General features: G+C 44.9%; 1 protein-coding gene across 1 annotated transcript; it reads right to left on the bottom strand.

The window, feature by feature from the left end:
• Positions 1-229: 229 nt before the first annotated feature.
• LOC122827485 lies at positions 230-22702 on the bottom strand. Its single transcript, XM_044110492.1, has 46 exons — positions 22445-22702; positions 19056-19167; positions 18891-18983; positions 18666-18767; positions 18479-18563; positions 17919-18158; positions 17581-17815; positions 17449-17508; positions 16859-17143; positions 16561-16729; positions 16378-16438; positions 15703-15942; positions 15364-15598; positions 15219-15278; positions 14437-14706; positions 14315-14351; positions 14079-14151; positions 13722-13961; positions 13401-13626; positions 13267-13326; positions 11846-12115; positions 10316-10607; positions 9146-9663; positions 8954-9034; positions 7709-7800; positions 6478-6518; positions 6311-6394; positions 5621-5716; positions 5381-5456; positions 5059-5286; positions 4735-4969; positions 4603-4662; positions 4013-4297; positions 3822-3921; positions 3430-3490; positions 3019-3258; positions 2652-2886; positions 2524-2577; positions 2166-2435; positions 2038-2074; positions 1780-1849; positions 1375-1614; positions 1082-1301; positions 951-1004; positions 587-871; positions 230-440 (listed from the first exon to the last, which is right to left on the bottom strand). The coding sequence occupies exons 2-46, from the start codon at positions 19130-19132 to the stop codon at positions 364-366; spliced, it is 7149 nt and encodes a 2382-aa protein (XP_043966427.1). The 5' UTR covers positions 19133-19167; positions 22445-22702; the 3' UTR covers positions 230-363.
• Positions 22703-22823: the final 121 nt, after the last annotated feature.

Below are 22823 nucleotides of genomic sequence, written 5' to 3' on the forward strand. Positions count from 1 at the left end.
TTCCTCTAATTGGACTCACCTGGTTTCCAGCTCATCACTCCTCTGTATTTAAGCTCTTTGGTTCTGAGTGTTCAGGTTTCTCACAGCAAAGTGAATCAGATGAAGCCTGACTTCACTGCTGCACTGCAGTCTTAAAACATATTTATATTTAATCTAATCAGCTTCATTAAACAAACTTATTACAATATCAGTTTAGAAGCTGGAAAACATCTGAAAATAACAGCTGTGATTTTAATTAAAGGTTTTTAATGAAGTCCAATGTGGAAAACTGAACAGCAGTGGACAAAACAGGAAACCATCAGCTCTAGAAACAGGAAGTTGAATGTTCAGTTGCTCCTCCACGTGATCAATCCCATGTCCTGTTTATTTGTCTTCTTCCTCTTCCTCTTCCTCTGGGACTTCATCCTCCTTCAGATTGAAGCAAAGCATCTGTAGCAGCTCTAACAAATCAGCGGATAAACACACAGTTTCAGTATGGCAAGCTGTATAGCACAATAATTGAGTAAATTCATTCATTCTTGGTTTCCTGCCAGACTTGATCATCTGGGTCACCACTAGCAGGAAGTGTGTTCAGTTCTGGACTCACCTTGTTGGAAATTGGGACTCTGGGAAGAACCCAGTTTGGCGTAAAGTGGAGGATCTGTTGTTTCAACATGGCTGATCAGCTTCTGGCAGGCTTCTGGTCCTTTCTCCTTCAGGATTTCCACCAGGCTGCTGGCCTTGTTCACTCTGGTGTGGTTCTTCTCCACCACTGATTGTCTCTCTGAGGCAGTGAGCACTTTATCCTCTGCCAGGTCCTTCAGAACCTGCTCCAAGGTTTTATTGGACACTTTCTTGATAAAGTCAAGCAGCATGCTCTTCATTTTCTTTGCTGCAACAAAAATGGACACATAGTGGAGATTTGATGGGAGGTGTTCCTGTGGGTCCAAAAAAACGAACCGAACACAAACCTCGTAGAGCCGTTGGAGAAGCTGGGTTGTCCTGGTCTTCATCTTCAGGCAGTTCTGATGGCCGTGAAGTCGAGACGTTAGATCAGCAGGTTACTGTCAGGTTATGAATGATGTCTTTAAATGTGACAGACCTGAAGACTCCTGGATTTCATTCAGAGCTCTCTCTAGCGCCTCCCGGTGCTCTGAGTTGTACATCTGCATCATCAGGTTCATGGCGTCCACTTCCTGTCCCCCTGCTGGAGGAACCTTTTTCAGGGAGCTGCGCTTCAGCTTGTCTGCGCTCTGCAGTAACATCTGGCAGTATTTAAGGTCCTGGTCCCCCATGTCCACAAACATTTCCAGGATCCAGTGCTGCAAACCATAACAAGAGGAGCTTAACGATCACGTCTCACATCACCCAGACCGGGCCCGTTACTATGGCTACCTGCGCCTTGTTGGTTCTGATCTTCTCCAGGATCTTCTCTGTGACCTCTTTCACCTTTCCAGGGTACATCTGCACCAATAGATCCAACGTGTCCAGTCTGTCCGCATGCTTCAGACGGTACCTTTTGATTGGTTGGAAACCGTCTTTGGACTCGTCAGCAATCCGCAGGTACCAGTGGAAATACTTCACCTCCCTGTTCTTCAGATCCTCCAGAGTTTTCTTCAACCAATGCTTCAAATCCTGAAAAGAAAAATGTACTTAAGACTCATTATGTTAGGAATGGTTCGTGGAGGTAGACCATGGGCTGAACCTCAACTCTTCATCTCTAGAGAGGTCTTCCTCCTCAGGAAGACATTTGAGCTGAGGACAACACAGGGACAGAAGGTTGGAAGGAGATTGACTCACAGCATCTTTATCTCCTGGAGGGCAGATCTGGCGCCAGCATTCCTCCTGTTCCTTCGTCATTTCCCTCGTTCTTTGGATCATAAGATGAGAAGAACACAGGATGATGGTTACCCTAACCCAACCAAAATGGTCACTAAACTTTGGACATCAGGAATAGTTTTCAGGAAGCTTTTAAAGTTTCAGATTCATGGACCAAATGAACCACACTGGTTTAGGTGAATGATTGGGTAAGAATGTTGGTGAACTTGAAGAACTTACTTCTTACTAGTGAAGAGCTGTATAAAAGACTTTTGACCTGGAGAAGTTTAAAAATAAGACGGTGTTTACCTTCAACCACAGGACTGAATAAAAGAAAAACAGCTGTTTTTAGACAAGTGCAGTCTAACCTGGGGTAGACGGTGAGCGCAGCTCAGAGGACAGGTGAGGGTTGATGGTTTGAAGACGGTTTATCAGCTCCTTGGAGGCGTTGGTTCCCTTCTCCATCACAAGGTCAACGAAGCAGCTGGCCATGTTGACTCTGGTGTGGTTCTGAAGGATTGTCTCCTTCTCTGAAGACTTCAGGGTGTTTGCAGTCATGAGAGCTTCCATGAGCTGTGATAATGTTTCTTTTGGTACTTTCTCCACAAAGTCATTGAGCATCCTGGTGAGCACTTTCTCTGTGAGCAGAAACACAAGGACATCACTGAGTTCTTTGGTGAAAACTTTATGATAAAGACCAGGTTCTGATTAACATTCCAGATGTACCTTCATTTGGAGATGTTAGATTAATCTGCTCCTCCACCTCAGGGAGACCTGTATCTGTTGGAAACCAGAATAAATGTTTAGCAGAATGTTGGTCTGATGTTTCAAGCATTTCCTTCCATCTAGCAAACCTTTATTGCTCTTGATTTTCTCTAGGATCTTCTCTGTGACCGTTTTGGTGTTTGAGGCATAGGTCTGAATCATCAGGTCCACAGTGTCCAGTCGGTCTGCGTCCTCCAGTTGACCCTTTTTGATCGGTTTGAACCCATCTTTGGACTTTTCTGCGGTTTGAAGGTACCAGTGGAAGTACTTCATCTCCTTGTCATTCAACTCTAACAAAGTGTCTAGAAGCCAATCTTTACAGTCCTGCCAGTGTTGGAAAAGATTCAGTTAGAATACAACTACTTAAGGAAATCTTCACTGTGTTCATGCTGACTCTGGTATAAAGGTGTGTGAGGAACCACGTGTGTGTGTGTGACACAGTAAAAGTATATTTACATCTCCTTTGTTTTTATGCATCTTCTTGAAGATCTTCTGTGCCACCATCTTGGTGGTGTTGGTGTATGTCTGAACCATCAGGTCCACCGTGTCCAGTCTGTTTGCGTGCTCCAGGCGGCACTTCTTGATCGGCTTGAAGCCGTCCTTGGACTTGTCCGCAGTGTGAAGGTACCAGTGGAAGTACTTCATCTCCCTGCTATCCAGATCTTCCAGATGCTCCTTCAACCACTGTTTGATGTCCTTTTTACGTAAAATAGATACATGTCATCAATATGGCAGCTACCAGGATCATATCAATAGCGGTTTGCAAAGTTTCTTCTAAGACAAGTAAAGAAAAATTGTTCCCAGAGTCTGACCATCACTACCTCAGACTATCATCAGTCACATCAAACTCATTGGACGGTGACTTACAGCATCGTTGTCCCCTTCAGGACAGATCTGCTGCCAGACTTCCTTCTCGTCATCGACGGGTCTTTGGGTCAAATGATGACAGTGTAGGTTCACTTTTATGGAAATATCAGTGACAGAAGATAATCTTTGTAGAAGATTAAGTCTTCCAGCCCCTATAGAGCAGCTTAGGTCATGTATACGAGTCGGTCTGAGTTGAACTCCTAAACTGCATCTAGATATCATTTTATAAGGACCCAGATGTGAGTGAAGGGTCTGCATGAGATAATAGTTATTGAATCAATAGTGACATATATGGTGGAATTGATAAATCTTCATTATAGATTATGGCTACTAGATTAATGTAAAACTTAATAAAAACTCAAAAGATTCTTAGGCATGATGTGAAAACTTACTTCTGGTAAGGTTTAAGAGAAAAGAGTTGTTGAATGATTGGTTTACAAACAAGTCCTGGTTCTGATACTGGTTTGGTTTTGGATTCTTGTGAACTTTCACCTGATGGACAGACAGAAACATAATTAATAAATTATGGTCACAAAGTTCATGATGTTTGGCTGTAGACACCTGAACCGCCAGCAGAACTCACCTTGCTGAACAATTGGACCAGAGGACAAGCCCAGCTTGGAGGACAGTGGAGCATCAACAGCCTGAAGGTGGTGGATCATCTTCTTCCAGGCAGCAGTTCCTTTATCCATCACTGTGTCAGCAAGGCAGCTCGCTTTGTTTCCTCTGGTGTGGTTCTTCTCCAGGATCTGTTGCTTCTCAGAGGTCTTCAACACACCGTCCGCTGCTAGAGCCTCTGACAGCCGGGTCAGGGTTTCATTTGGGACTTTCTTAACAAACTCCTCCAGAACCTTGTAGACTTTTTTCTCTACGTGATGGAAGACAAAGGAACTCAGTGAATGTCATCAAATATGTTAACGATTCCCTGATCTGATGGATTAAGATCACAGGAAGGAGACTCCTCTGGTCTCACCACTGGAGTCCCCCAAGGCTCAGTACCTGGACTCCTTCTACAAACCCTGACTGGGTCAGAACATCTGACAACATGGCGTCTCAAACCACCGCTATGCTGAAGATATCAAGCTCTGAACTGAACTGCTGGTCTTCATCCAGACCCTCCATGATGTCTGCATCCTAACTAAACTCCAACCACTCCACATAATGAACTCTTACTTTCTGCTTCAGCTGGAGAAGACGGCTTCATCTGCTCCTCAGCTTCTGGTATGTCTTTGCCTATTGGTGCCAATAAACAGTTGATATCAACAATAATCCAATCAGTTGATGATCTGTGAGACGTTTACAGACCTTTGTTGTTCTTGATTTTCTTCAGGATCTTCTCTGTGACCTCCTTGGTGTTTGTGGCGTACGTCTGAACCATCAGATCCGATGTGTCCAGTCTGTCTGCATCCTCCAGGTCTTTCTTCTTGATGGGTTTGAAGCCGTCCTTGGACTCATCTGCCGTTTGGAGGAACCAGTGGAAGTACTTCAGCTGTTTGTCATTCAGATTGTCCAGAGAGTCCAGAACCCAGTTATGAACCTCCTAGATGGAGGAAGAAATGAACCGTTCACTGAGGAACTCAAGCAAACCAAACATAATCTGTATTTATAGATGCAAAAGGAAGTATTTACATGTTTCCTATGGTTGTTGACCTTCTCCATAATCTTCTGGGTGACCTTTGGGTAATTTGTGGGATATGTCTGGAGCATCAGGTCGACTGTGTCCAGTCTGTCAGCATGCTGCAGGCGACTCCTTCTGATTGGTTTAAAGCCGTCTGCAGTTTGCAGGAACCAGTGGAAATATCTCAACTCTCTATTGTTTAACTTTTCCAAGGTCGTCTTCAGCCAAAGCTTCGACTCCTTTAAAAATAAACCAACAGGGTTGATATGTTTTCTCTGAAATAACATGAATGACTCCAGATTTTCTTGTTTTGAAACAAAGATGAAAACTTACAGCATTTTTATCCCCAGGAGGACAAACTGAGGGCCAGAAGTCTGCCTGGTCTTCAGTCCAGATCTTTTGAACAAAACTAGAAGAACCAGAAGGTTTAAGTTTGACTAACATGGACTTTATTTGAGCTTTTATTCCTTTACAAACAGTGAAAACAGACAGAAATACCAAACTGTAAAACACTTTGGAGCCAGACATGAATGACCGACTTCTCCATGGAAACAAAACATGATCCCATCTTACCCCTGAAGGAGCGAAGCCGTTTTGGCTGCTTTAGCTTTAGCTTCACTCTGAGGTCCAGGTGACTGGATCCGTTCAGATTCATGAAGTTCTGCTCGCCTGGGAATCAGGAAATGAATATTCAGCTGGTCATTGAAACGTTTCTCTGCTGCGTGACGATGGATCTGCAGCTTCTGACTCTGAGGCACATTAAATGAAAACGGCGTCCAATGTTTGTGCTGCAGAGATTTTTGTTTGTGGTGCCATTATTTTAAAGATGCTAAGCAATGGTTCCAGAGGTCATCAAAGGTCAACCAGCGTGTCCATATTTACATAATCAAATCAAACTAACTGAGATACATCTCAGTTAGTTTAGTTAGTCAGTAATTCTGGTTTTCGCAGAATTTTTGTTTGTTTTTTTGCAGCATTATAATTTCAAAGATTTTTAAAATAGTTTCCAGTGTCTTAATTGGTTAATAAACAGAATAAAAAAATTCCATATAAATTAATTGATAAGTTTGCAGCAACGTTGATTGACACCAGATTTGCTTAATTTAGTTAATATTTATCAATATCTTTAAAATTAGTGCAGCACAAACAAAACTTTTTGCTGCACAAAAGATTTTGTTTGATTTGAAAAAGATGGTGAGTTTTATACGGAATCTGAGAACAGAAAGTAAAAACTGGTCTTGCTCCTGAAACGGGCCAACTTACTGAAAAGGACAGCACCAGGAGGGACAAGCTGATGAGTTCTTGGTGGCCGGTTTGCTGGGTTGACGTCCTGCTGGTTGCTTCTTACTGGAACACATGAGAACAACATGATGGAGACGGTGTAGTCAAATCCTGAGATGTTGTGAAGAAATGAAGGGAGGGTCTTCCACCTCTTCGCCTCCATCCTGAGATCCGTGATCTTGAAGTTCTCCTGCAGGACAAACAGCATCACCTGTGTTAATTACTGCTGTAGTTCTGCTTTCTGGCCACTAGGGGCGCCTTGGAGCTGCACTCCACTGGCCCCCCTCCCCAACCTGCTGCTTCTTGTTGATTCTCTTCAGAACCTCCCAGCTTAAACTCCTGCGTTCAGAGGGTTACAGTCAGGCTACGTCAGTTAGCTTCCTGCTAATCCCCATCAGCAGTAGAACCTGAATGTTCACTTCCATGGAAACGCAGCTCATTTAGTCCAATTGCTCTGGCTGTTTCCTTGAAGCACACCAACACCATGCAATATTATTCCTGAAAACTCCTCCAGTCGGACTTCAGCAATATGAGATTGTCCTTCTGCAGAACTTTCCTATTCTCCACATGTACCAACTGCAGCTAAAAACTGAGCCCTCATGGAGCAGAGTTAAAACCATTCAGGTAAACGCTGTGGGTGCCTGCAGTCCAGGGGCGCCATAAAGAGGAGCAAAAATAAAAATAACTTTTCATAATTCTTTTCCAAACACAGCAAAACAAAAAATATTAAATTCTACATGTAATAATAATACTGACAGTTAGCTTAGCTTCTGCAGCTTTGTTTCCACTTGATGAACTCAAATAGTTTTTGTTTTATTTCCAGAGAAAATATTTCCAGTTTATTTAAGCAGAAGCCACTCCCTGATTCTGCCTTTGTTCTTCTGATGACTCAGCTCTTCCTACTATTAAACCTGCTACACTTTCATTTGCATAAGCAGCTGCAGGAATGAGCAGCAACACAGAAATGATTCAGTGATGAGAAAAATGATCAGATTTCTCCTCCTGAGGCTCAAAGACCTCAAATCAAAACCAAACAAACAGTTTCCAAACTGACATAAAGTAAAAACCTGACAGGACGATTCAGGAAGGAGATGGGTTCTGGAGCGGTTCTGGAGCGGTTCTGGAGCGGTTCTGGACGGGTTCCTGTGTGAAATTAATCCCTGATTTTCAGCTAAAAACTCAGAGCTGCAGTAAGTCAAATCCTGGACGATCTGCTCCAGTGATGAAGATGATGCTCTGCTGGTGATCTTCATCACACCACAGAACCATTCTTCCCCTACCGAGACCTCAGAGACCTGGCAACCAGTCCATAGCAACAAGGAGCTGCAGGTCCAAAACTACAGATCCCAGAATGCACTGAAACAAATGGCAGACACTTACAGTGGTGAGCTGTCCTCCCAGTACAACCACCAGTAGGTCCTCCAGTCGGCCCAGTAGAACCCGGAGCCACTCTGTGCTGCTGCAGACTTGGACTGAGCCACTCGGTCACTGAAACCTGAATGTTGACTTCCCAGGAAGACGCTTTTCATTTCAGCTCCTCCCTGCAGCTTGGAGAAAATCCAGAGGCTGAAACGGCCTGAGAGATCTGATTAATTATTGATCGGTTATGATCTGATCATTTTTGGATCAGCAGAACCAATCTGCTTCGTTTACTGAGAAACTCTTCAATCTATTTGAGTAATGTACCGAGGAGGGCTGTGGTATTACCCAGAAATGAAAGTTAACTGATGTTATAATAAAAGTTTTAAAGGACAGACAATATTTTAATGATCTGCATTTAATGAACAGCTGTGACAATTAGGGTGATGGTCAGGAGGCCTTCCAGCCTTTATGTGATCAATAAGTAAACTGATCAAACTGTCGACTTTTAGATCAATTTTATTCCAGTAGAAAAGAAGAGAAACATTAAAATGACTTTAGTTACAAAATATCAAACGTCATCACCTCCCCCATCACCTGTTGCAGGAAAACATGGAAGAATCTCATCGAAATCAAAACAGATTCTGAATCTGTTTTGATTTAATGAAAATAAAATTAACAGAAATAAACCATCCAGATGTGATGGTGACCTGACAGGAAGCTGATGAACCTCTGCAGTTCGAAATGAAAGAGAGAAATAAGAACGTTGATTATCATACTGTTGTGTTCTGTATTTTTCTGTGTATTTATTTCTAGTTTTCTGGTGTGTCTGAGTCTCTGTGTTGTCCTGTCTCCCCGTGATTAGTTCCCAGGTGTGTCTCGTTCCCTGATTACCTCTTGTGTATTTAGTGTCACCTGTGTGTGTCTGTCTTCGTCGGGTCCTCAGTCTGTGTACGTCTGGTTACGTCCTGTATTGTCGAGTCCTCGTACTTTCCTGTTGCTACCTGAAGTGAGCATTAGCCTTCCGCTCAACAGTGCTGCCAGGTCTGTGGACTGTTTTCGGTTACTATTCATCATTAAACTCCTCATCACACATCATCTGGGTCTGCTGCGTTTTACCTCACCGCCACCACCACACCCCCTCATGACAGAAGGACCCGACCACGCTGAACGGTGAGGCACGCATGTACCATCATGGACCCACAGGAAATGCAAGAACTGACGGAAACCATACGGGAGTACGAGGACGCCATGGCCAAGCCGTACGCTGCGGGACGACGGCTTGGATTCGCCATTCGTTTGGGTCTGTTGCTGGACTACTGGATTCCTCGTTTTCCCCATCCGATGCTGGTGGAATTGCAGAGGGAGGCAGAGTGGGAGCGTGAGGCAGCGCTAGCAGTCATGGCTGGAGAACCGCTGCCTCCCAGACCCAAGACTCTGTCCTCCCGATCCACCAACCCTGTTCCGCCAGCACAAGAGCCAGCAGCAGACCCTCCGCGGCAGGAGCCGCCAGCATCGCTTCCGCCACCGGAGCCCGTATCTGCCGCCGCTCCTGCCGGGCGCACCCGAGGTCAGATCTGCCGCCGCCCTGCCGGGCGCACCCGAGGTCAGATCTGCCGCCGCCCAGCCGGGCGCACCCGAGGTCAGATCTGCCGCCGCCCCAGCCGGGCGCACCCGAGGTCAGATCTGCCGCCGCCCAGCCGGGCGCACCGAGGTCAGTATCTGCCGCCGCCCAGCCGGGCGCACCGAGGTCAGATCTGCCGCCGCCCAGCCGGGCGCACCCGAGGTCAGATCTGCCGCCGCCCAGCCAGCGACCCGAGGTCAGATCTGCCGCCGCCCAGCCGGGCGCACCCGAGGTCAGATCTGCCGCCCAGCCGGCGCACCCGAGCCCGAATCTGCCGCCGTACCCATGGTGATGGGATTCCAGGCGGCCCGCCTGGCTCCAGGTCGACAGATGGCACGGGTAGTAGGCTTTCCTGCCCCAGTCAGTGTTCCTAGTGCTCCCCCAGAGACTCCTAGTGCTCCCCCAGAGACTCCTAGTGCTCCCCCAGAGACTCCTAGTGCTCCCCCAGAGACTCCTAGTGCTCCCCCAGAGACTCCTAGTGCTCCCCCAGAGACTCCTAGTGCTCCCCCAGAGACTCCTAGTGCTTCCCCAGAGACTCCTAGTGCTTTCCCCAGAGACTCCTAGTGCTTTCCCCAGAGACTCCTAGTGCTTTCCCCAGAGACTCCTAGTGCTTTCCCCAGAGACTCCTAGTGCTTCCCCAGAGACTCCTAGTGCTCCCCCAGAGACTCCTAGTGCTCCCCCAGAGACTCCTAGTGCTCCCCCAGAGACTCCTAGTGCTCCCCCAGAGACTCCTAGTGCTCCCCCAGAGACTCCTAGTGCTTCCCCCAGAGACTCCTAGTGCTTCCCCCAGAGACTCCTAGTGCTCCACCAGAGACTCCTAGTGCTCCCCCAGAGACTCCTAGTGCTCCCCCAGAGACTCCTAGTGCTCCCCCAGAGACTCCCTGTGCCAGTCCCGAGCCTCCTCGTCGCCGCCCCCGTGCGGCCCCAGAGACTCCCTGTGGTCCTCGTCGCCGCCCCCGTGCGGCCCCAGAGACTCCCTGTGGTCCTCGTCGCCGCCCCCGTGCGGCCCCAGAGACTCCCTGTGGTCCTGCCGCCGCTGCGGCGGCCCCAGAGACTCCTGTGCTCCTCGCCGCCTGCGGCGCCCCAGAGACTCCTGTGCTCTCGCCGCCGCGTGCGGCCCCAGAGACTCCTGTGCTCTCGCCGCCGCGGCGGCCCCAGAGACTCCTGTGTTCGCCGCCGCCCGCCGCCGGACAGCCTCCGTGGCTCGCCTCTCCTGCGCCTGACGGCCGCCGGACAGCCTCCGGGTTTCGCCGCCCTGCGCCGCGGACGCCGCTGACCGCCTCCGGGTTTCGCCTCCTGCGCCGCGTGACGGCCGCGGACCGCCTCCGTGGTTTCGCCTCTGCGCGCGGACGCCCGGACCGCCTCCGTGGCTCCCGCCTCCTGCGCCGCGGACGGCCGCCGGACCGCCTCCGTGGCTCCCGCCTCCTGCGCCGCGGACGGCCGCCGGACCGCCTCCGTGGCTCCCGCCTCCTGCGCCGAGGTCGGCCCCCTGACCGCCTCCGTGGCTCCCGCTTCCTGCGCCGAGGTCGGCCCCCTGACCTCCTCCGTGGCTCCCGCTTCCTGCGCCGAGGTCGGCCCCCTGACCTCCTCCGTGGCTCCCGCTTCCTGCGCCGAGGTCGGCCCCCTGACCTCCTCCGTGGCTCCCGCTTCCTGCGCCGAGGTCGGCCCCCTGACCTCCTCCGTGGTTCCCGTGTTTCCGCCCACCCAGTTGGGTTTGGTTTTTGTTTTTGGACTCTAGACCCTTGTGTCTCCGCCTATTTACTAGGTTGTTTTTTGTTGATTATGGACTTTGGACCCCCCATCCAGCTCCCCTCCGCCCACCCTCGTTGGGTTTCCCGTTTTTGGGCGTCTGGGAGCCGCCCGTTAAGAGGGGGGTACTGTTGTGTTCTGTATTTTTCTGTGTATTTATTTCTAGTTTTCTGGTGTGTCTGAGTCTCTGTGTTGTCCTGTCTCCCCGTGATTAGTTCCCAGGTGTGTCTCGTTCCCTGATTACCTCTTGTGTATTTAGTGTCACCTGTGTGTGTCTGTCTTCGTCGGGTCCTCAGTCTGTGTACGTCTGGTTACGTCCTGTATTGTCGAGTCCTCGTACTTTCCTGTTGCTACCTGAAGTGAGCATTAGCCTTCCGCTCAACAGTGCTGCCAGGTCTGTGGACTGTTTTCGGTTACTATTCATCATTAAACTCCTCATCACACATCATCTGGGTCTGCTGCGTTTTACCTCACCGCCACCACCACACCCCCTCATGACACATGTATCTGTTGGTGGGACTCAGGAGGGTTATTAATCTGCTCCTCCTTCTTCCTCCTCCTCCTCTTCCTCTCCTTTGGTTTTCCCATTGTCTTTCATCTTGGAGCGAAGACGTTTGAACAGAACTGCAGTCAGGAGAAAATAAGCAATTACAGCAGCCATACGGATGAATAATAATAATAATAACTTATTACTAAACATTAATATGAATGTATTATTATTAATAATAAGACCCTGGAACTGTTATCTAGAAGCGTTAAGTTCAGAGAGAAGCAGATGACGTCACCTTGCTGGGAGAGCTTGAGGTCAGAGTACAGAGCCGGGTCAATGCGTTGGACCTGCTGGATCACTTTCTGGCAGTCTTCAGCTCCTTTCTCATAAACCAGGTCCACCAGGCAGCTGGCCTTGTTCACTCTGGTTCGGTTCTTCTCCAGAATGGACTTTCTGTCTGAGGCGCTCAGCACCTTATCGGCTACCAGCGCCTCCACCACTTCCTCCAGGGTTTCCTTGGACACCTTCTTGATGAAGTCAAGGAGCATGTTCTTCGTTCCTTTTTCTACCGCAAGAATGACAAGACAGAAAGCAGAACAGATTTTTCACTTTATTCTGAAAAGACCATCTATCAGTGGTACCACCGTTGGACCCCCAACCAGGCCAAGAAGAGTTAAATCTTTTTGGTCTACTGACTTTATTCTGAGAAAAGGTTTCTACTGGTTGGATTATGATCTGTGAAACTTTATTATATAGTTTTCAGTTAGTCAAGCTTTACCACCACATTCGTCCTCATACGGTTGGGGAACATCTTGGTTTTCACCAACTGCTGAGCTTTAGAGCTTCATCTTCATCCCTAACACTCAGCATTCAGCTTCTTCAGAGGCAGAGTCTCTACCTTCAGTTGAAAACCATTGATCAACTTCATGGAGTTTATCAAGGTCTGCCCACGTTTCCATGTGGCTGAAGCAAAAAACCTTGTTGTTGTGCAGTTTGAATGTTTGTCACAGATTCTACATTGAGGTGTTTCCCCTTTAGAGGCCTCAGGATTGAGCCTTTGCTTTTTGCAACCACTCCTACTGGCCTCATCTGGTCATGATCTACAGGTTTCAATGGAGCAGTTTGCAACTGAGTGTGAAGCAACCAAGATGAGGATCAGTGCCTCCTAATGTGGTCTAGTGCAGGAAAAAGGAAGGTTTCTTCACACCAAGAGGACCCAGTTGAGGTGGGCCGAGTATCTGGTTAGGATGGACGCCTCCTTGGTGAGGTCATCTAGGCACATCCCACCAGGAGAAGGCCGACAGGAAGACCCAGCACATACTGGAGGGATGAATTGGATGGATGTTCAGGAATATCCAGGATTATTGGACTATTCATGAGAGTGAATCCTCTAATTAGTTGGAAGGCCAGGCTCCAGAGATTTCAGTCAAACCTTGATCACCCTCCCACAGTCCTTCTTTGAGTCCTCAGTGGGCAGTGACTTCAGGGCCCTGAAGTTTCTAACTTGGGCTCCTGCAGCCTCGGGGTCATCCACCTCGGACTCTTCAGGGATCTTCCCTCTTCTCTGTCCAAGACTCCATGTTTGTTTTTGGTGTTTTAGTTTTTCACGAGACTTCTGTCCTCCTGCCTAATCTTGGACTGCTTGACACAAGCTATAATTTCTGTATCTAGATTGCATTGTGTTTATGCATGTTGGCTAGAGTAATAAACACTTACCTGCTGCAGCATTTGGAGAAGATGGATTACTCGGCTGCTCATCATCAGATAAAACATCATCTGAAACCAGCAAACCAAACTTTCAGTTTCTGCTTACATGAAGAGGCAGACTCTTGCTGTTTTCATTGACAAACCTGTACTGTCTTTGAGCTCATTCAGAACTTTCTCGACTTCCTCTCTGGTATCGGAGCTGTACATCTTCATCATCACTTCTGCTGCGTCCACCTTCCCTCCGTCCTCTACAGGAGCTCTTTTCAGGGATTTGATGCCGCCCTTTAGCTTGTCGGTGCTCTGCAGCAACATCTGGCAGTACTTCAGCTCTTTGTCGCCCAAATCTTCGAAAAAGTCCAGAATCCAGTGCTGTAAGCCATTGCAGAGTAACAATTAGTTCTATTTTTCGGAAGGGAATTTGTCAAACTGGACTGAACTGTACCTATAGATATTGATATATTTACCTGTGCTTTATTGCTGCTGATCTTCTGCAGGATCTTCTCTGTGACCAGTTTGACCTTCTCAGGGTACATCTGCAGCAGCAGGTCCAGTATGTCCAGTCTGTCTGCATACTTCAGGCGGCACCTTCTGATTGGTTTGAAGCCGTCTTTGGACTCATCTGCGGTCCGCAGGTACCAGCGGAAATACTTCACCTCCTTGTTCCTTAAATTTTCCAGCAAGTCCTTCAACCAATGCTTCAACTCCTGAAGAAGAAAAAAAAGGGGCACTAGTTAGTTTTAATAAACTAACAAGTTTATTAGTGTAGTAGGAGTTTATACTGTGGATCCACCCAGTTAAGGACAAATGAAAATTTGTCTTACAGCGTCTGTGTCCCATGGAGGACAAATCTGTTGCCAGGATTTCTCCTGTTCCTCGGATATCAACCTTTTCAACCTTTGGATTGGAAGAGTATGGAGATTAGTACTGAGAACATGTTTATCTGTAAATAATGACCAGCCCAAATGCTTGTTTCTAAGTTATTCAATCAAATTATGAGAATAAACTGAAGTGTTGTAGTGTTTCAACAATATCAGTTTGTACCTCCAATGTTACTTACATTATACCACTGAAGAGACTTTTCTTGACCTTGTTATCTGGGGAAAGTTCAGAGACAGATTGAGGAACACATGTACAGTCCAAGGATGAAGGAACGATTGCAGCTTAAAACTGGAAATGCACCTGGGGTAGACGGTGAGCACAGCTCAGAGGACAGGTGAGGGTTGATGGTTTGAAGACGGTTTATCAGCTCCTTGGAGGCGTCGGTTCCCTTCTCCATCACAATGTCAACGAAGCAGCTGGCCATGTTGACTCTGGTGTGGTTCTGAAGGATTGTCTCCTTCTCTGAAGACTTCAGGGTGTTTGCAGTCATGAGAGCCTCCATGAGTTGTGATAATGTTTCTTTTGGTACTTTCTCCACAAAGTCATTGAGCATCCTGGTGAGCACTTTCTCTGTGGGCAGAAAGAAAACAGGATTACTGTAGTTCCTTCTGGGAATGCAAAACTGTATAAAAACATGCAGCAGGATGGACTCTATGGATCCTCAATCTCTTCTAGATGTACAGGCAACCAACCATGATACTATGAACTATGATACAAACCACATCAGAGGGTGTGACATGACTTAACCAAAGCAGATCTGGACCAATGTCTAATGAACACCTTACATTCTGCCCCAGGGGTAGATCTGGTTTTATGCAAGGGCAGGTCTAGTCCATGTCTTGGGTCTGTACGTATTTAGTGGATCTTAAACTTCTGACTCTGTCTGTAGTTAAAACATCTTGTGAATCTCCCTCAAACCCTTAAATTGGTAAAATCAGTCTTTATCTCAGTTACTTCTCCATATTTTCAACCAAACACTTTTCCTTTCATCCAACCAAACCGTAAACAAGGCCTAAAGGCTTCACCAAAGGTTCTGAAGGACATTCAACTAAGTATGTTGAATGACAAAAGAGAAGCTGTACCTTCTGCAGCAGCTTTAGAAGATGGAGTACTCTGTTCTTCAATTTCAGGAACAACAGTCTCTGTTGGAAAAAAATCAACTGGAATTATTCTGCAACTTGTGAAGCTCTTCAATAGGAGCAGTGGTTTCATTTCTGTATGAAGGACCTTTATTTTTCTCAATCTTCTCTAAAATCTTCCTGGTGACCTCCCTGGTTTTAGTGGCATAGGTCTGAACCATCAGGTCCACCGTGTCCAGCCGGTCTGCGCCCTCCAGGTGGCTCTTCTTGATCGGTTTGAAGCCGTCCTTGGACTTGTCTCCAGCTTGAAGGTACCAGTGGAGGTACTTCATCTCCCTGTCATCCAACTCTTCCAAAATATCCAGAAGCCAATCTTTACAACCCTTTAAACATTAAAAAGGACTCTTACAATCACATCTGAAAAGCAGCACAGTGTGTTCTTGCACACCTGTTTGTTCATTATGAATGAAAAAAGTCAGATAATTACATCTCCTTTATTTTTATTGATCTTCTTGAAAATCTTCTCTGCCACTGTCTTGGTGGTGTTGGTGTATGTCTGAACCATCAGGTCCACCGTGTCCAGTCTGTTTGCGTGCTCCAGGCGACTCTTCTTGATCGGCTTGAAGCCGTCCTTGGACTTGTCCGCGGTTTGCAGGAACCAGTGGAAGTACTTCATCTCCCTGCTGTCTAGATCTTCCAGATGCTCCTTCAACCACTGCTTGATGTCCTTCAAGAAAAAATGAAGGGAAATAGATATATGTCATCAACAGATAATTGCAAGATTCCATTGGCCACTGTCAGGACTCATAAAGAAATCAACGCTGATTAGATCTTTGAAAACAAACTGATTAGGACTCTCCTATCCTTTCAGAGTAACAGATTAATTCCTTAATGGTCTGATCCACCATTGTCTTTGTCTTCTTTGTCTTCCGGTCCTGAAGGGAACCCAGACATCCTTCACCCTATAGGAACACACCCTAAATCATTCTGGAAGATCCCAAGTTGTTCTCTAGCTAGATGGGATCTACTTTCCCTCCAGAGGAAGAACCACAGACTCACACATTACCTGTTCTGGCAACAAAAATCCCACTTTCCATAAATCAGCCTGATTTCTTTGAAAAACACCATGATGTCAGCTGAGATAGTTTAAGATTAGACTTACAGCATCGCTGTCCCCTTCTGGGCAGATCTGCTGCCAGCTGTCGTCTTTACTGTCTTCAACTCTTTGGATCATTGAATTACAAGAAACGGGGGAGAATGAAGGTTAATGTTGATTAAATATCATTGGATGTTTAAACGTTTTTATCTGTAGATGTAATATTTTGTAATTTCTGAAAAAACTTACTTTAGATTGGTTGAAGAGCCTTTTAAAGAAATTAAATCAGTTAGATTAGTCGTGGATCCTTTAAAAGGCATTAAACCTAGCAGACGTTTAACGCCACCAGGCTCAGATTCTGGTTCTGGATTGGGTTCTGTTGAGCAGCCATCTGGGGCATGGATGGCGATAACTGGACCTGCATTGGAAGATTAAAACCAAAAATTAGCACCAAGAATTTGGTTGAGATAATTGAAATGAAGTTGCCTTTATCTCATCCCAACCAGGATGTTTGGCTGTAGACACCTGAACCGCCAGCAAAACTCACCTTGCTGAACAATTGGACCAGAGGACAAGCCCAGCTTGGAGGACAGTGGAGCATCAACAGCCTGAAGGTGGTGGATCATCTTCTTCCAGGCAGCAGTTCCTTTATCCATCACTGTGTCAGCAAGGCAGCTCGCTCTGTTTCCTCTGGTGTGGTTCTTCTCCAGGATCTGTTGCTTCTCAGAGGACTTCAACACACCGTCCGCTGCTAGAGCCTCTGACAGCCGGGTCAGGGTTTCATTTGGGGCTTTCTTAACAAACTCCTCCAGAACCTTGTAGACTTTTTTCTCTACAGGATGAAAGACAAAGGAACTCAGTGAATGTCATCAAACATGTTGACGATTCCCTGATCTGATGGGTTAAGATCACAGGAAGGAGACTCCTCTGGTCTCACCACTGGAGTCCCCCAAGGCTCAGTACTTGGACTCCTTCTACAAACCCTGACTGGGTCAGAACATCTGACAACATGGCGTCTCAAACCACTGCTCTGCTGAAGATACCCATCTCTGAACTAAACTGCTGGTCTTCATCCAGACCCTCCATGATGTCTGCATCCTAACTAAACTCCAACCACTCCACATAATGAACTCTTACTTTCTGCTTCAGCTGGAGAAGACGGCTTCATCTGCTCTTCAGCTTCTGGTATGTCTTTGCCTGTTGGTGCCAACAAACAGTTGATATCAACGATGATCCAATCAGTTGATGATCTGTGAGACGTTTACAGACCTTTGTTGTTCTTGATTTTCTTCAGGATCTTCTCTGTGACCTCCTTGGTGTTTGTGGCGTACGTCTGAACCATCAGATCCGATGTGTCCAGTCTGTCTGCATCCTCCAGGTCTTTCTTCTTGATGGGTTTGAAGCCGTCCTTGGACTCATCTGCCGTTTGGAGGAACCAGTGGAAGTACTTCAGCTGTTTGTCATTCAGATTGTCCAGAGAGTCCAGAACTCGATTGTGAACCTCCTAGATAATGAATTAAGAGAGTTTGAGCACAGATTCTGGTGATAGTAATGAGAAACAGGAGTGTTCATGCATATTCACCACTCTAGGTAGTATAGATAATTACATTTCCTTTGTTTGTGTTGATTTTCTCCAGGACCTTCTCGGTCACCACTCTGATCTTCTTTGGGTACGTCTGAATCATCAGCTCTGCCGTGTCCAGTCTGTCTGCACCCTGCAGTCGGATCTGCTTTATGGGCTTGAAGCCGTCCTTGGACTTGTCCATGGTCCGCAGACCCTTGTGGAAGTACTTCAACTCCCTGTCGCCCAGCTTCTCCAAAGACTCCTTCAGCCAAACCTTGGCTTCCTTTCATGTAAAAATCAGAGTAATTAGTGGAACCCCATCATCTAAAAGCCTGTGAGCAGAGAGAGGTGATTATCTGAACCTCTCTCTGCTTCTCATCTGTTCTGGAGGTTCTTTAGATCTGGACATGATGTGTTACTGATTGAGATCTTCTCCATGTTGTCAGGCAGGTTCTGTTTACATTACTCTACATGTCTGGAGCTAATTTCGTACATCTCTCAGCACTTTTAAAGAAACAACTTGAGCATTGCCACAATGTTGATGACATTTCTAAGGTGTGTGTCAGTTAGAAACTGTGGGTGGACAGATGGACAGAAGCTTACAGCGTCCTTGTCTCCAGGTGGACAAATGGAGGCCCAGCACTCCTCCTGTTCCTTGGACATCTTGTTGATTTTCATCTTAGGACTCCTGAGACATCAGGAAATGTTCAGATTGATCAAATACGAGTCTGTGGACTGTGGTCCGTTTGGGACACAGGATCCTCGGTCAGGATCAACAGTTGGTACTTACGTCGTCTTGACAGCAGATTTGGTTTTATCTTTAGCTTCACTTTTAGTCTCGGGTTTCTGTTCCAGAACACATTCAGACTCGACACGGTCTGGTCTTGGAGTGCTGCGAAAATACAGAGCATTAAAGGAAAAGACATTCAGATGATTGTGTTTAGGTGGTTACCAATGGCAACCAGCTGGAGTCCAAACCGAAACCTGTCCATTAAGTAGTGAAAGACCAACATACCGGCTGGGCCAGCACCAGGTCAGGCATGTTGACCTCTGGTTGGAGGACTCCAGGCCCGGATCAGTTGAGAGCTTTATCGAAGGCTTTTTTATACTGCAACCCAACAGAAGGAGTCAGAACCGAAAGAGCTGCTGCGAGGTTCTGTAGTGATGTGGTTTTCCTCACCTGAGTGCTTTGGTCTTCATATTTTTGTCTTTAAACAGCAAAAATCTCTTTGTGTCTTTGTCTTTACACTGATCCATGGTGGATTCACGTCCACTCAGCTCTGGATCTCCACCTGCAGAGGAAAACTCTCGTCATCAGCATCTTCTCAGTCAGATCGTCCTGCTGCCGTAAGTCCACTAGATGGAGCCACGGAGCTCCATCTGAACTGATTCAGCTGGATTGGATGTTTCAGTTTAACATGATCAGAATCAATTGATCGATAAATAAAATGGATGAAGCAGGAGTAAAGCGACACACGGTCTTGATGCACTGTGAATATTTCTCCATTGTGCTCAGAAAGCATGAAAGAGAAACAGGACTGATGTTCCTCAACATGATCTTCATGAGGCAGCATGAACGTTATGAATGTGAAACTTTTTACATATTCTTCAAATGCTGGAAAAACACAATTTTGAAATCTCAGTGTTTCCAATAATAAGAAACATAAATAATAAAAAAGTTTGTTCACTTGATAAAAACATGACATGCCATGATCCTCCCACCACTTCCTGTCATCTTCTTTTTGTCTTTTCTGCCAGTAGTAACATCCGGCTGCTGATTATGTGACTCATGATGTGAAAAAAAAAGTTCTTGCTTCAGTTTTGCCAAATATGTTCATTTGGATACAGCCAGAAAAACCTTTTATTGGGAAATGTGAGGGTTTTTTGTATGAGTTCCTCAGAGCCTCTGATGGTTTTATGTCTCCTCTCTGAGTTTCTGAAGTCCATGAGAAATAGCCAAACCCTGAGAGCTTTGAGTTCAAATGGAGGCACAGCGGTTAGTCAGAAACCTTCTGCCTATTTAAATCTGTATCAGTGAATCATCCTGCAGCACCAATTATAGTTTAACTGCAGTTTAATTGGTGTTGCAGGATGACACACGCCCACATTCCTTTTCACTCTCCAGTTCAACTGAAGAAAAGTACGTACACCGCATTAAAACAAAAAGCATAAGCCCCGCCCACTGGAACAAGAGCTGCCCAGAAATTGAGTCACAAATTTGAAGAAAATACTAATGAAGAATGAAATTTATTAAAGCGTCTTCTTTGTCTCGACTTGTCAGTTTCCTGAACCGACACGAACACGTCTCTGTTTTTATTTTCTGCAGCTGCTCCAACCGCAGAGGAAAACATTCTTATTTTATGCACTTATTCTGCTAATTTTATTATCTTTATTTTCTTAGTGTGTCATATCATAATCTGTGAATTTAGTTACTTTTTAACCATTTAAATGCCACATTTGGTGAATAAAGTGTATCAAAGAAAACTGAATATTTTATGATTTTTTTTCATGGGAAATAATTTTTCTGGTGATAAAATAAATTGAAGTGGTAGAAAACTAAATAAAAATCATGATTTTTAGAAACTGAAGTGTTTCTGTTTAATTTACAAAGTAATTGATAAATGATTTGAAGTTTCCTCTGATATTAAAGCTGATTGGATTTGAAGCGTTCAGAGTTCAGACAAGTCGAGGCGTCGTTACATAATGAAACCTGAGACAACTTCCAGGATCAACAGGTGGAAACATGCTGCAGGACCGTCACGCTCCTCTGCATCTCAAACAAACTGCTGGGACGACACAGACACCAGAACCGACCCGGATCTCCAACACTGATGCAGATTACAGCAGGAGTTTCTGCACAGCATCAGGGACAGTTACAGATAAAAAGTTGGAATTTTCCTCCGAAAAACTCCGAAATGTTGAGATTAAACTCTGGGGGAAAAAAAGTTTCTCTTGCTAAAACAATTGAGAAAGAAATGAAGAAATTTTCAGATTAATCTCACATTATTTTCTAGAAAAAAATGGAAATTTGTGACTTTGGGAAGTTTCAAAAGTAGAACATTTTTGACTTCTCAAGCTCAGAAATTTCATTGTTTTTTCCTCCATAAAATATGAGAATAGTCTAAAAATGTTTCATCAGGTATTTGCAATTTTTTGAGCTCAGAAATTTCCAAATCTTCACAAAATTTTTCTGAGATTAATCTCAAAATATCTGAGTTTTTTTCTCCCTAATTTACGACTTCTTGAACTCAGAAATGCCCTTTTTTAAATGATATCTTCTGTGTTGTTTGTATTTATCACCCAGTTGATGTTTAATCACAATAATTTAGTCTTTTAAATTCTGCACATGAAAATGAACCAAAGTATGAAAAAATTAAAATTACTACTATAACTAAACAATATTTCACTAATTAAAAGTAGCAAATATTCTCTAAAAACAAAGTGAAAGTAACTGAATTAGACAAACAAAACGTTACAACAAGATAAAACTGTAACAAAAAAACCAAAATTATAATATTTAATGTGTAATAAATTATTTTTAACTGAACTGTTCCTGATTTTTCATTGATTTCTTAATTTGCTCCGTGTTCCTCCATCATCAGTTTTTATCTCAAACATTCAGTGTTTATCTGATTCTGAGGAACTTTGTAAACTATCAGATAAAATATTTTGTCTCAGCTGCATCTCTGCTTGAGTCACAAATATAAATATCTAAAAGGTGTTACACAAAATCACAAACAGACTGTAAAATGTTAAAATGTGATATTCATCAAGACTCATAGACAAGATTTACAATAATTACAAATAGTTAGATTTGAAATTTAAATAGTTTAGAGGGCTAAGTCATTTCAGTGAAGGTCTAATATTGAATATGTTAGAAATAAAATGACACAACCATTTAAAAAATAATAACAACTGATGTGGAAAAATTACAATAAGGTCAGACCTGCTAGTTGTATTGTTATATATTTATTCTAAGTTCCTTATCTTACCACCAAGTTAAAACTATCTGGGTTCATGTAGAAGGTTGGATGTTGTTTTTCCCAGCTGCATCAGAACCAGACAGTTTCCAGGCTTTGGATCCCTTAACCTTTAGTATCAAACTCATGTGTTGTTTCTGCCTGGAGAGTTTTTCATCCAGACCTGCTTCATTACGCATTGTCCTACAAGCTCTCTGTATTGTGCACAATATATGAATAAACCTGATTGAGTGATTTTGGAAAAATAGTTTTTTCCACAACACAGTAAAAGGTTTGTATTACTTGGAAATATGATGAAATATAAATAAAATACTGTCATATTGTCTAAGTTGCATAAAACTTAAAGAAATAACATGTAAAACATCAATAAAATGTCTTCTGGAATTCATAAACTATTTAATCGATCAGTGAATAAAGATAGTTCATGTTTTGTTGATTTTTGAACATGTTAAGGAGAAAACACAGTGAAATCTTCTGGTTTCAGATTATTTTACAGATTATCTCAAATTATCTGCTGTTTGTTGAACTTTTAAACTTTAGCATGAAACATTCTAAACGTTTTCAAATGAAACCTTGGAGGTTTGCTCACCGAACTCGCTCGTCTCTCTGCTGCAGGATGAAGAACCAGGAGGCGGTTTTCCTCTCAGAACCACCAGAACCGACTCGATACAGGCGGGGTTCTACAAACTGAAAACAGTCCGTGTTGATCAACATCTGCTGGGAAACTGGACTGTTCACTTCAGGATCCCAAATGCTGCGAGATAGTTTAATGGTTTGGATTATTTCCAGAGAGCACAAGTCTGAACAAACTCAACTCAGCAAACAAACTGAAAATTCCCTGAGGGGAAGAACTCTTTCCAAGTTCTCCTTAACTGATTCCATCTGGGGGAGGAGGCAGAATGCCAGCAGCACAAGGGATTCAAAGCTGACAGGAGCCAAAACGTTTTATAACAGGGTTCAATACATAA

This window comes from Gambusia affinis, linkage group LG24 (assembly GCF_019740435.1).
Source record: "Gambusia affinis linkage group LG24, SWU_Gaff_1.0, whole genome shotgun sequence".
Classification (NCBI taxonomy): Eukaryota; Metazoa; Chordata; class Actinopteri; order Cyprinodontiformes; family Poeciliidae; genus Gambusia; species Gambusia affinis.

Excerpts from the sequence above, each read along its gene's own strand:
- LOC122827485 (XM_044110492.1), bottom strand. The coding sequence starts at position 19,132 with ATGGATCAGTGTAAAGACAAAGACACAAAGAGATTTTTGCTGTTTAAA. Across the intron at positions 9,664-10,315 it reads CACAGGGAGTCTCTGGGGCC|GAAAGCCTACTACCCGTGCC; the intron begins GCACGGGGGCGG and ends TGACTGGGGCAG. Across the intron at positions 1,615-1,779 it reads CTCCAGGAGATAAAGATGCT|GATTTGAAGCATTGGTTGAA; the intron begins GTGAGTCAATCT and ends TTTTCTTTTCAG.